Genomic DNA, 13,773 nt, shown 5'->3' with positions numbered 1-13,773 from the left:
CTCTCTGCCCTTCACTTCTACATGGAGAATATCATGGTATAATACCAGTGTATCTGAGTCACATCCAAGAGTTTGTTTGGGTTTTCCTTCAGAGACTGAATAATTTGTTTCAGAACAGACCTGGATATGCTGAAGTACTGGACATTGCTGATTTTTGGTCCACCCACCGGCAACTTCAGATACTTCACACCATTCTACTTCCACTTCCCAGGAGTTTGCCAGTTAAAAATAGCAGACAGATACCAGGAAATCTGAGCACAAATTTACATTTTCAGAGTTGTACTTCAAGGGTTGTGGGGAATTACATTGTATTTGATGAAAATTAGCATAATCAAGACAAGAATAAAAATTTTGTAATAAGAAAAAAGTGCCATTCACTTTTTTTTGCCTGCCCCCTTAATGTGCTTTCAGGTTATTAACATAATTAACGCTGCCCAGGAAAACAGCCCTATCACTGTAGCAGAGGCCTTGGACAGAGTTCTGGAAATCCTGAGGACAACGGAACTTTATTCCCCTCAGCTAGGTACCAAAGATGAAGATCCTCACACAAGTGATCTTGTTGGAGGTCTGATGAACGTGAGTAAAATTAGTAAACACGAAATTGCTGGACCAGTGTCCTACATCACAATTTACTGCTTTGCTGTGCTAAAATTTCCCAAGCAATGGGAAGGGGACTTGTAATTCATTACCATTTCAGTTAAGTATTTTGGCCTTTTTACTAGCAGTACTGTAGGATGTAGTAAGCTATGGCCACATTTCAGTCCACTGTGTGCATTCATCCTCAGATACAAGTGGACAGACTTGCCACCAGAAACTATATCCAATCTCTCAGAAGATACTGAAGGAGATACTTACAGAAACTCTAGAAGTTTATATGGGATTAGAGGGCTTGCTCTATAGTTAGTCCAGTGTATCAGTGAGGTTGCTTTAATCAAACACTAATTTTGGTCCTGTAACAGCAGGAAGAGGCAAATTACCTTAATTTTGTCATGGATTTACTAATTTTTTTAATAGGCACTGAACTAATCCCCACCAAAATAATGTAAACAACATTTAAAATAAATTATAATGGCCAATTTGAATGATGGAGGTGCCAATGAGATGGTCAAGGTGGGCAATACACTGTGTATTTAATATCTTTTCTGGAGATCTCATACCAGTGTTCCAGGGATCCTTTAATGTTTGTTTTTAAAGACCCTAAAAACAGGATTATACTGTAGTGCTGCAATAAGAGCACTGCTTTTAGTACCTAGGAATAGTACCCAAAGTGCATGTAGTGTTTTTGCAACTAGTGATGCAAAAAAACTAAGATAAACTTGCTTTCTTTTTCAGGATGGCTTGAGAAGACTGTCAGGAAATGAGTATGTGTTTTCTAAGAGTAAGCCATCATTTTAAACTTCCCATTGCACGTGTGACTTCTTTTGTCAGTACTGCTAACATACAGCTTCAGACTAATTTGCAGCGGGATATATGTCTCTGGAAATGGTTGTCTAAATGACTGCAGCACAAGTGCTAGGCTGCCTTGATTTTGGTGTTGAAACAGGCTCAAACAATTAAAATAATCCATTTCAAAATGTTAGCAAAAAACCAAATTGTCACTCAAAGAAATGTTCACTGATCTTTTTGGTTTATGTTCAAATGTTTGGTTTATGTTCAAATGCTCTGTAATAAACCTTTCTATTTATAGGCATTTATAGACTTTTTCATGTAAGGAAAAAAAGTTGTTTTTCTTGAAAAAGAGTTGCTTTCTAAATGGAATTCTGAAGAAGGGCTGTGGTAGTGTAGAGAGAATAATCCAGAAATGTGTTAATTCCCAAATTCCATTTCAACAGATATGAACCTGAGCCATACTCACCTTCCAGTGCCAAACACCATCAATGATGTTCCACCCTGTATTACACAGCTCCTAGATAACGAAGAAAGTTGGGACTTCAATATTTTTGAGTTGGAGGCTGTTACAAATAAAAGGTACTGGACTCCTTTCCCTGGGTGCCCAGAGAAAGTTTGTTGAGGAGCTGTAGCTCTGGGAAAACTGCAGCAAGACACAGCAAATCTGTGAAAGCTGTCTTGCTTGACACAGATCCACTCTGTCCAAGTGATACTGTGCAATGTAGTCTGATGCTGCCACATGTTGGATGTCCTCCAGATGCCCTCCTTTTTCTTGCTCATATGCAAATGGTCCTGCTGGAAAAAGCAAACCTCTCCCATTCCTCACCTAAATCAACCCACAATTTGGGAAGATCTAAGGCAACTGTAGCTTTTGATTATAGGGATAAAAAAAATGGGATGGAGGATAAACCAGTGATAGGATCAACAGACTGGGATTTTAAAGCTTATAATGAAAACAGACGTCAGTAGTTTTGAGGTCATGCAGACCACAAAAATAGGCATGTCATCCAGACAGAAAAGTTGCTTTCATTCCAAGATGCAAAGAATCAAACAGACTACCCGCTCTTATGTACTCTCTTTGCATAAAATAGCCATTTTAGAAATTTGCATTTGCCTGGTTTTAATCTGCAGATGTTGGTGTTTGGTTATGCCTTTCTCAGCTCAGAGGCTCCGTAGGTCATCTTGCAGGAGTGAAAAATGTAACTGATGGATAGGACTCTCTCACAGGAGAGAGTACAGAGTACAAGGCAACCCAGAGTGGATTTGGATTTAAGAATCAAAAAGATTAGAGGTTTTATTCTGTTTACTGTTTCACACATGGGATTCCCAGCATCGTACAAACACACACACCCACACACAGAGAGCACTTTACAATTGAAATTTGACCTGTTTTTTGGCTTAGGACTTTTTTACCTTTTGGCATGTGCTCATGTCATGTTCAAAGTCTGCTTTTTCTCCTCAGGAAAAAAATACATGGAATTTTGTTTGATTGACAGATACTAAACACAAAAAAGAAAGGGGTTTAAGGTGTTTTTTCTGAAGCCACAGAAATTGTTGAAACTCTGATGGAATTGTACCATTTCTACAAAACATTAAAATAACGTCTGAAAGGATGACAGATGCAATAATTTGTAACCTTGGCCTGGCTTTTTAGAGGTTATAGATATGCAATTTAAAAATGTTTAACTTTACCCACCCCTTTTAAAAGTCTTTGTTTCTTTGTTCAATGTATCACTTTTAGAACATCACAAGTTCCTATTTTACAGCAGTGCTTTTTTTCTTCTATTGTTTTTCAGGCCATTAGTGTATTTGGGCTTAAAAGTTTTTGCCCGGTTTGGGGTCTCTGAGTTTTTAAACTGTTCGGAAGCAACACTGCGGGCATGGCTGCAGGTCATTGAAGCCAACTACCATTCCTCCAACTCATACCACAACTCCACACATGCGGCAGATGTCCTGCATGCTACTGCTTTCTTTCTCGGGAAGGAGAGAGTTAAGGTAGAACATCACCTAGGAGTTCTTTGGGTTAGGATTTCAGCGTGTTTGCCGTTTTATGTGTGTCAGCCAGAAGTCAGATGTTTAAATAATGGTCCTGGCTTCATAAACTCTCTGTCCTTGAAGTCTTCCTGTGATGCAAGCAGGCCCACACACTTTCTCTAAAGTCTGTTTATACAAATTTACATTTTTAAGTAGCAATGATGGAGGTGGGGAGGGAACCTGGCTCTTTTCTGTCTCTTGTTAACTGGCTGTAGGTAACAGTTCTTAATAAAGCTTTGCAAAACTTTGGAGAGGGAGGTGTGAGCTATTCCCCCTCATACCCAGCAACAGGACATGTGGGTAAGATTCAAAGCTGTGCCAGGGGAGGTTCAGACTAGACATTAGGAAACATTTATTTACTAAGTGGTTAAATACTGGAACTTCTGCCTTCCCAGATAATATACTGGAATACTGGCTTCCCAGAGAGGTGGTTGATGCCCCGTGCCTGTCAGTATTTAAGGGGCATTTGGACAATGCCCATAATAACATGCTTTAACTTTTGTTCAGTCCTGAAGTGGTCAGGCAGTTTGGCCAATGATCACAGTAGGTTAGTTCCAAGTGCAATAGTCTATCCTATCCTGTGCTAAAACATAAGGTGTGTGGAGCAGAGTCAATGCAGATACATTCAGGCATGCACACAAAGTGGAAGGAAACCACTAGGTCATCCATCCATTGAAGAATTCTATGCAAAGATATTGCTCAGGTGACAGCAGTGTAAAAAGCTTCATTAAAGAAAGCATATTTAAATAAGGGTAGGAGTGGAAGTTTTGTGGTAGGTAATCTGTGGGCACAGTGAACGGAAAATGACTGCAAGGAGGTTGGATCCCTGCTTAAGTTCATATTTGTGCAATTGTGGGTACCTGGAAATTATCAGGAAATATTTACTGTAATTTTTGTGCCACATTGTAATTTTTTTCTCTTCCTGTAGGGAAGTCTGGACCACCTAGATGAGGTAGCTGCATTAATAGCTGCCACCATTCATGATGTAGACCATCCTGGACGGACCAACTCTTTTCTGTGCAATGCAGGAAGTGAATTAGCTGTCCTTTACAATGATACAGCTGTATTAGAGAGTCATCACACAGCACTGGCGTTTCAGCTTACAACAAAAGACAGCAAATACAACATTTTCAAGAATATTGATAGGTGTGTCTTCTGGATAAGTCTGTGTGGACTGCTTATTTGGCAGTTTGGGGCAAATTGAGAACCTACCTTCTAAACAAGAATTCATACCTTAAATACAGATAATAAAATTTAACAACTTCTGGAATCCTACGTAGACATGATTTACAAAAAGGTTTTCATGTCTCCCTTACCAGCCCTGTCTTCCACCTTGTAATTATTAGAAGCTTAGAGAGATGTTTAATAACCTTTTATGAATTACATTAATTTGGTCTAGTTAACAGCCTCAAGGCTGCATCTTTGCCCACTGCCTTTTCATTGAAGGAGCCTGGGCACTACTTTTTTGGGATATGTTTTACACACCAGCAGCTAGATGCTACATGTTGTGTCTGCACAAGGTCCTATGCATCCCAGCACTACTACATTTACATGGAATCAAAAAGGTGGTAGCAGAGGGCATGAAGAGACTGGGAGAGTTGGAAGGTCCTTGTGGTTGGCTGGGCATGCAAGCAGCCCAGGAGTCCCCACTGCATGACTCTAACTTTTGTAGGGACAAGGTGAGAGAGAAAGAGCTTTGAAAGAGACTGACTCCAAAGAGGTAATTGATCTGTCTACCTCCCATAATACTGTTGTTTTTTAAAAACCTGAGATTTGCATTCCAAGCTAACACTAACATACAGCGCAACATACATGGACACACTGGTGCCATTCCTGGAGAAGTTATCTTAGTCTTACAGCATTATGAAATTGAGATGTAAATTTTTGTTGACTTCACAGGATTTTCATTAAGTAAAAATAAAGGAGAGGGGGGAACTTGGAGAGGCATGATCTTGTACATTCCTCCATCCTTAACTGTTCCTAACTCTGAAGGTGCCAGGTTGTGGCTGAGTCTGTGAGCAGTGTTTTGTAGCACTATGTGAGCAGAGATGAGGAAAGGACAGAGCTCTGTCTGGCAAGTTCGTGAGCAAGAACTCTTTTTCTTTCCTAGAAATCGCTATCGGACATTGCGACAGGCCATTATTGACATGGTTTTGGCAACAGAGATGACAAAGCACTTTGAGCATGTGAACAAATTTGTGAACAGTATCAACAAGCCTATGGCATCTGAGGAGACCAGCCCACATGTAAGTGCTTGCAGGATTTTATGCCTTCAGGCATTTCAGTGAGGTTCTTCCCAGACAACCTTAAGTATCATTTTCATTCACCTTGCATTAATTTGCATTATGGCAATGCCCAAATGACACAAACGGATTTGTGGCCTCTCATATCTAAGTGTGAAAAAATATGCTTTTTCTCTTTTCTGCTCTTAGTTCATTTAAACACTTCATTTTGCAAGCCTTGTGTTAAAAGCCATCTGATATTCAGGCAATATATGAGTGCATGTTGTTTTACATGGAAAATTCTATTCACGGAGATAGGTTGGCACCTGTTTGTATGGTCCCGTCTCCAAACAGTGGGATTTGTCTGAGCCTAGGGATGTAACTGAAGAACCTCCTTGACAGTTTTGTCTCTGTGTAATCTGGAGCCCTCAAGCCCCAAGGAATAACTTCCTGAGACGTCTCCACTCCTGATTGTATCAAGAGACGTCCAGGCCTTTTTGTGTAACAGTTACAAACCCTCATGCTCCACCAGGGTTTATTTCATAAGCTGCCTCTGAGCTTCCCATCCCCTCCTTACCCTCTCTTGCCACCTCTCGAGGCTGGGCACCCAGGACTTCACCAGGTTCTCCAGGGCAGTGTTACCTGAGGAAAGACTATCTTAATGCACCATAGTGAATATAATGTTTTGCTGGAAACATGCAAAAAAAATCAGACAAAATTGAAGGTCAGCAATGCTAAAACCAAATAGAAGTATCTTCTGGTAGCTATCCAAAATAGGACTTTGTACTGTAGACTGTCGTGGGTACCATTTACAACTTTAAAGACAGCATTCTGTCATCTGAAATTACCTGCTTCTAGGGACTGCTGAGCTCCATTCTTCCACAATATGAGCTGGAAACCACAAATGCTGCTGAACTTATCTCACAATAAACGTGAAGGACAGAACCACTTGTACAATGGACTTCTTGTTTACCCTCAGTATTAGATTATTCTGTTCTTTACTGCTAACCGTGGCTCTTTCTGGTTTTGATCTTGAACAGCAGTTAAGGTACAGGGTTAAATTGACAGTTCTTTGCTGGGCTACCCATGCTGAAAAAGGATTAACTGCTAAACATAAAGTTAGAAGATTATTGCCTGAATTGGCAAAAGTCACAGCAAAATATTTCCCCATAAGCCACAAAGTTATTAATTTAGTTGTGGTGGCAAAAAGTACTTACATTCAGTTTTTGACTCAAGAGTTGAATTTAGCAGTGAAGGAGGCCAAAATCCCACAAATATATTATTTTGAGAATAGCATTAATGCCATGTGAGCTGAGGTGGAGGCCTTTCATTACTCCATAATTTACCTGTGCCTTTCTAAACTGTTCAAGACCCTGAATATGATGCCACAGCAGACTGGGAACAACTACCTTCTCACAACCACCTGGTCTCCAGAGCAGTCATTAAGAAGCTGCTATTTTACTGTCTAGCAAGAAGAGATTTCTGCAGTCAGTCTGCTGCTCCTGTGATTTCCTACTGTTAATCTCATAGATTATGTAAGATTTTACCCTCATCAGGAACTGAGATCAAAGATTATTCCAGGTTGAAGGTTCAAACAAAAAAAAGCAGTTCTACTTGAAAACATTCTGGAACTGAAAGTCAGAAACCTGCTTTTCTGTGTGTAAAAGAAATAGTTGTGCCAGTCAATTCAGCCTCCTGTGCCTGCCTCAGTTTTCTCATTTAGGAATAAAAATCTAACTCCAGAAACTCCCCTAAGTGAAGCAGTCCCCTACCATCACCACCCCTACATTTAAACATTCAGCAGTGAGGACTGTTTATGAGCTTACAGTTGGTGGATGCATGCCCTATCATGGACCTCTTCCAAGAGGGCCAGGCTGGGATGCATAGAAGGTAACATCCTACCTGATAAAAAGCCTGTGGCACTTTATTTCACAAACTTCGATACTAATTTTGAGAATGACCACAACTGTAATATGTACCTGGGTTATCATCAGTTACTTAGCAAGGCTCCAGTTCTCAGACATCACCTTCTCTAAGTTCCTGCTGCTCTGCATGAAACTGTAAGGCAGAAAACTGGGTGCCTACTTAGTGCCTAAGTTGGTAGAGCTGATAATGACGCCCTCCCTCCTGCTAGCAGGGGATGCCACCACTGGCCCCTGTAACCAACTCTCCTTTACAGAGTGAAGGCAGCAACACTGAATGTACAGCCAACATAAAGAATTTTCCAGACAACCAGACACTGATCAAACGCATGATGATTAAATGTGCAGATGTAGCCAATCCATGTCGCCCCCTAGAGCTATGTATCGAATGGGCAGGCAGGATTTCAGAGGAGTACTTTGCACAGGTATGTATATTTTTATAATTTAACTATTATATTATACAAGGAAGTGCACATTGGCTGATCTCCTGTTCCACACAGGGTCTCCCTGGTGTCACCACAGAGTCCAGATGTATGTTTTTTGTTCGCAGTCAGAACTGGCCCCTCCATTTCACACAGAAGAATTCACTCCAAGCAATCAGCTAGTTTGCTTATCATGAAACTCATTGTATAGAAAGGTGGAAAGGAGGTTTTGCATTTTCATGATCTGACCCAAAATGATTTGATTAGTCCTACTCAATTTAACTGGCTGAAATTCAAGATGGTCAGCACTCTTCTTATCCCATTACCCTCCCTGAAGATCAATGCCTCAGCTGAACTATTGGGATCGCCCTTTCTCTTCTAAGAAGGAACCTGAACTACTATCACTGTAGGCAGAAAAGTAATTCAGGCATGTGGGCAGTGTAAATACTTATCACATGGGACGTGTCCAGATAGTACTGGAAGCTCAGCTCTCTTTCTTCGCATGCAGTTTTTCTGACAGAAATGCAACCAGCTTCCTGAAACACTCTTTTAGCTCTTTAATTAACAACTGATAAAATCTTAGCTTTTATTTGCCAGTAATGATGTGGAAATAACAGCTGTGAGTGGAGAGGAAGAAAAGTGGGCATGCCTACCCTTCATATTCAGGTCACGCATGTGGCAGTTACTACTGAAAGAAAATTGTAGCTATTACCTGAGACATGTCTGAATTTCATTTTAATCATAGTGAATAAATTTTGTCATGTCCTAAGAAAGATCAAAGATCACTTATATCTCTCTAGCAGTCAAGGTATCAAAAACTAGCTTTAAATTGCCCAAATTAAGCACTAGCCTGCTTGCAGCAATGTGAGATTCGGAGAGCTGTTCTCCTGTTTATTCACCTCTGCTAATTTTGGAGACTGCTCTGCTGCCAATTCCTGTTTTAAATGCTGCCTGTACAATTTAAAAGGGGATGTTATTCCAAATTACATTCTAAGAAACTGCTGAGGTGATCTAATCCTCCACCATAGTGGGTGCAACAAAACTAGGCCTCTTCCAGTTGGGGACAGAGTTAAAGGGCATACCTTTACTTCCATTTACCTTATAACATGATACAAGCAGAGGAAGTAGCACCAGCAAGAATCTCTTCCTACTTAAAAGACAAATGGTTTGTAACACCCACTACAGATGTGGAAAAGTGAGAGAACAAACCTGTCCTCTGTCCTCTGCTAAAGGAATCTGCAACCCCATTTTCCGTATTTTTAGCTGGTACACCCTAATCACCAGATTACAGCTTTCTGTCTTGTTGGAGCTAAGTGCAATCACAGGACTGCAGTAATAAAGAGTACTTGTGAAAGGGAAGAGATGTTGATTTCAGTCCCTGTTCCAGACAAAATAACACCCATGAAACTAAGGTACTAAGGCTTGTCTCAAATCTCCTATTACAATTAATCTAATGCCTTGGCCTCTGCTATTCTAGCACAAAAGTCAGCAAAGCTCTAGTTGCTAACTGGAGTTTTGTCTTCTTAGACTGATGAAGAGAAGAGACAGGGCCTACCTGTTGTAATGCCAGTATTTGACAGAAACACCTGCAGCATCCCCAAGTCCCAGATTTCCTTCATTGATTATTTTATAACAGATATGTTCGATGCATGGGATGGTAAGTACTGATTTTTCTTCCTTGCTCTGACACAGAGATTTAGAGATTCCTACAATCCAAAATGACTAATCTCAAGCAGGCCTTGCATCCACTTTTTTCAGAGGCAGTACCCATATATAAGCAGTACAACACAGAATATTGTGCAATCACGACACTGAAGACTGTTTCACTGCACACGATGAAGTTGTGCAGGCAATCTACGTAGAGAAGGAGTAATGGCTTAAAACTAAGCTTTTTTTCAACTATGTGGTTTTTTTCCTTTAGCACTGTATTTCTTCTGAGCTGCAGAAACTAAGACCACCAATGGTCTTAGTTTACATGCAGCCACATGTAAGCATAATTTAATGAAGTCAGCATGCATTTGGAAAGGGATTTTCTTGAAAGAGAAACACACACACAAAAAAATCTTTCCTCTTTTAGTATTACTTTAAGGAACTGGAAGAACAAAAGAGAGTAGGAGAATGCCAATTTCAGATAAGGCTGGGCTGTTCTTCTACAAACATGGTAATACTCTATTTCCTATTCTTTCAGCATTTGCACATCTGCCTGTTTTGATGCAACACTTGGCTAATAACTACAAACACTGGAAAACACTGGATGATTTGAAGTGCAAGAGTCTCAGGCTCCCATCAGAAAACAACAACTGATACTCAGTCAAGAAAACCAGACCTCTTGCTCTACCAGTTTCACTGTGAATCACTTACAGAAACTCTTGGCTACAAAGGGGATTAATGTTGCTTTTCCAGTGAAATTAAGACTGTGTGACAAGAAGGAAATATTTTACTCATTTTTAAGCTTCTATGAATTCTACAGAAAAATGTTTTTAGAGGCTATAGAAACCACAGATGACTAAGTGCTCTTCGGAAATAATATTTTGTGGCAGAAAATGTACTTCTGAAACGAGTTTCTAATACTGAATATGCACTTGTTGAATCTTGTAGTTGATACGACTGTATTCACTAATGCTTCACACAATTGTTTTTCAGAGAGAGGGGTAATCTGGTCACCAGGAGAGTAAGAATAGCCTAACAAATAAGGATAGAAACTTCTCACTTACCTGGCATAAATTTCTTCAGCTCTGTGAACCATACTTCTAAAGAGAACAGGCACAGCAAAACAAGTAAATCCTAATAAATTGAATACATTAAAAAAATCCAAACATGACACCTTTTAAAACACCTTCTTATTAAAAAGGAGACGCTCTCAGAGCACCACCTGTTCTTTCTTTTCCATATCAAATCTTGGTACAAGTCAATGTTCTCTAAAACTGATCATATAATACAGGAAAATAAGCATGTTCTGTCTAGGTAGTGCCATCCACATGGTTCTCTGCCATCTTGCAGATGTTATCACACAAGTTTTCACCAAATTTTACACAAAAAAAAACTATTGTGGCACTTGATCACCATACTTTTTTATAAAAATGGTGTTTGTAAACATAGTCATCACTTTTATTAAACTGATCTAAATTTTATGGCAAGTTCATTTATTATGCTACTTCTAGGATGAACCTATCACTTTTTAAAAAAAGTTTCCAGGCTATAATTTATAAAAGCATTATAATTTGTACTGCTTTAGCCTCCTAATAAAATGCTGACTGGTTTTGTGATGTAAGAAGTACTTCGAAATAAGTATATCAGTTGGAAATCAAACATAGTTCTTCATTAGTTCTAAGATATGAAATTTACGCTAAGGCTTTCAAAGCACAAATGTGTATTTTTTACACCTCATTTTAATCACATGCAGAACATGAGTTTAAATTTTAGACTATTCTCAGACTATTCAGTAAATAAATACTAGCAGAACTGCTGATTTTTAACACTGTGCATTCCAGGCTGCAAGCAAGACTGTCAAAGCTGTGGCTGCAGTTAAAGAAGCAGTCCACCTACCCTGTGCTGTATCAAAAATCAAACTGGATAAAGGAAAAGGGGAAAAAAAAAAGCAAACAGCATAGATTGCTATGGAAGAATAGTGACAATGCTGTTTACTGCAGGTAGCTTACATATGTGCCAACCTTTTTTGTATGTTTTGTACCAAGTTCTGAAACAAAAGGCAACATTCATAAAATGTATGTGCAGAAGAATGTATAGAAGCTATATTTTTGTTAGAATTGTAACAGATCCTTACTTTTGTCATAGCCAAGGCAGGTTGCTGTGTATTAAAATGCCGCATCGTGTATATTTGACAAATGGTGTTTCTGGTGAAGCATGGTTATTCATTCTTTCCTATTATCTATAGCAACATTGTACAGTGGATTTTTATTCAGAGAAGTTGAACCTCTTTTTTAATACTGGATAGTGTTTGCTTTTACCATTTCTTTATTTAGAATTAGTGCTCTTGGTGGTTGTACCTGAACTATTCTGAACTGAACACTCACTGCAGCTTGCATTAGAGAAAAGAATTTCCCAAGATTTAAGCTTTGTTAATTTAACTTGTTAAATATAGCAACATTGTAAGACCACATCCATGTAAAACATTTAATTCATAATTTTTGTCACACTTCTGTCACACAGAACAAAATGTCAACAGTGGAAGACATCAAAAAAATAAAGTTCTACTTGTGAACCAGAACTGAGGCCAAGGCATGAATACAGAATCAATATATTTGTTGCAGGATCTTGCATTTCTTCCCACAGTGAGATTAACAAAAAAAAAAAAAAAAATTGCATGGATATAGGTCTTCTTTAATAGCAAAACAAAACAGTACAGATTAATCATAATCTGCCAGTTGTGTCGGATCTCCTGGACTAGTCCAGTTTGCTAACAGCTGCTTGTTTCATGCTGTTGTCAGTGCACAGATGTAAAAACAGCCACCTCAGAGTTGTAAAAGTATAAAGAGTAGGTCTGACAAAGATATTTACTTCCATGATGTGAACATAAGGAATTCAGTGTTACTGCAAGGTGGAACAATGTTTAGGGCATCAGTTAGATGTACGAGTTTCATCTGGTCACCATAATTCTGCTCACTGTATCTCCCAACAGCAAGTGACAAACTCTCATTTAAGAAAGGAGTAGGATATGTTCTCTGTTACACTCAAAGTTCATTTGTAACACAAAGAACTCAGTACTTTTAAGTCAACCTTATTTAAAATAAGAGACCCTTGGGAGATCTAATGCCAATGGAGTGTATCTGAGAACAACTGGCACTTCTGATAAATATAAATATTTATACATGCATGTAGGACTATTTAAAGCTGAATTACATGTCTGTAAAATGCATAGCGACTTTTGTGACTAGAACTGTTCAGTTAAAAAGGTCTATTTCTCTACCAGGTATTCTCTCAACAGCAGTCAAATAAAAAGGAAATAGCTGTTCTCATGCTATAAGAAGAGATAATAAAAATACAACCTTCCTTCTCTCTAGTTATAACTGATGATAGCAGGAGGCTCGCCAAAAAACCTAAGTTGCATAAACTTTCACTGTAAAGGTGTTGTAACAATGTGTACACACAAGCACTATATACTACCAAATAGTTATTTTGCAATTAAAACAAGGAAAACGATCCAAAGAGACATTTTATCTCCCCAGCTTCTCCTGGGTAAGCCAAAAATGCAACATCTGGTGAAGAAGACAAGCTGAAGCAATGTAGACTTAACATGCTTTCCTCTCTCAAGTTTAGTATCATATACCCAAAGGCATGTTATCCTCAGCTGTAATCCACATGCCTTTCCTACATGATTCAACAAAATAGTCAGCCTTAGCAAAGAACAAGCAGCTCAAGCTTTAACACTGATTTAACCTCCCTGAATTGAAAGGAGATGGTAATTTAACAATTCCTCCATCTGTTTTGTGGTTTTGAAATACGTTATTTTGAGCTCTATACTCAAGTAAGATTAGCTGTACAACCTAAGGTAGGGAAAAATTACAACTCAAAATCTTACTGCCCCTCTGCCCTGCATTCCAGAGAAGATTACAGTCTCGTAATAAGACTCAAGAGGCAAAGGTGGGCTTCTGAGTGGTGGGAGAAAGGAAAGTGCCCACTGCTGCTGGGGGAAGCAAGTCTAAAAGGCTCTTTGGTTTCTTCTAGGAAGCTAGGAGCTTTCTCTTTTGCTTCTGCTCTTGCAAGAATCTGCTTAACCCTTTGTTTTAATCGCACTAACTGCAACCACTGTATCTGAAGTCTGGA

The 13,773-nt window shown here is 39.1% G+C and overlaps 1 protein-coding gene across 10 annotated transcripts in view; it reads left to right on the top strand.

Moving 5' to 3' along the window:
* The window catches only part of PDE8B (phosphodiesterase 8B), a 71,028-nt gene extending 59,950 nt beyond the window's left edge, over positions 1–11,078 (top strand). For 8 of the 10 annotated variants that reach the window (XM_041486114.1, XM_041486120.1, XM_041486112.1 and 5 more), the window contains 9 exons: positions 412–576; positions 1,333–1,378; positions 1,833–1,968; positions 3,186–3,384; positions 4,352–4,569; positions 5,534–5,669; positions 7,825–7,992; positions 9,517–9,646; positions 10,178–11,078. In XM_041486114.1, the coding sequence (XP_041342048.1) occupies positions 412–576; positions 1,333–1,378; positions 1,833–1,968; positions 3,186–3,384; positions 4,352–4,569; positions 5,534–5,669; positions 7,825–7,992; positions 9,517–9,646; positions 10,178–10,293 (1,314 nt within the window). In that variant the 3' untranslated portion in view covers positions 10,294–11,078. Of the gene's footprint in view, positions 1–411; positions 577–1,332; positions 1,379–1,832; positions 1,969–3,185; positions 3,385–4,351; positions 4,570–5,533; positions 5,674–7,824; positions 7,993–9,516; positions 9,647–10,177 lie in introns of all 10 variants that reach the window. The other 2 variants (XM_041486121.1, XM_041486118.1) reach the window with 2 other exon arrangements.
* The last annotated feature ends 2,695 nt before the right edge of the window (positions 11,079–13,773 follow it).

This window comes from Pyrgilauda ruficollis, unplaced genomic scaffold (assembly GCF_017590135.1).
Source record: "Pyrgilauda ruficollis isolate IOZ18807 unplaced genomic scaffold, ASM1759013v1 scaffold74, whole genome shotgun sequence".
Lineage (NCBI taxonomy): Eukaryota > Metazoa > Chordata > Aves > Passeriformes > Passeridae > Pyrgilauda > Pyrgilauda ruficollis.
The sequence above is the reverse complement of the archived record's forward strand: the minus strand, read 5'-3'. Positions and strand labels throughout refer to the sequence as shown.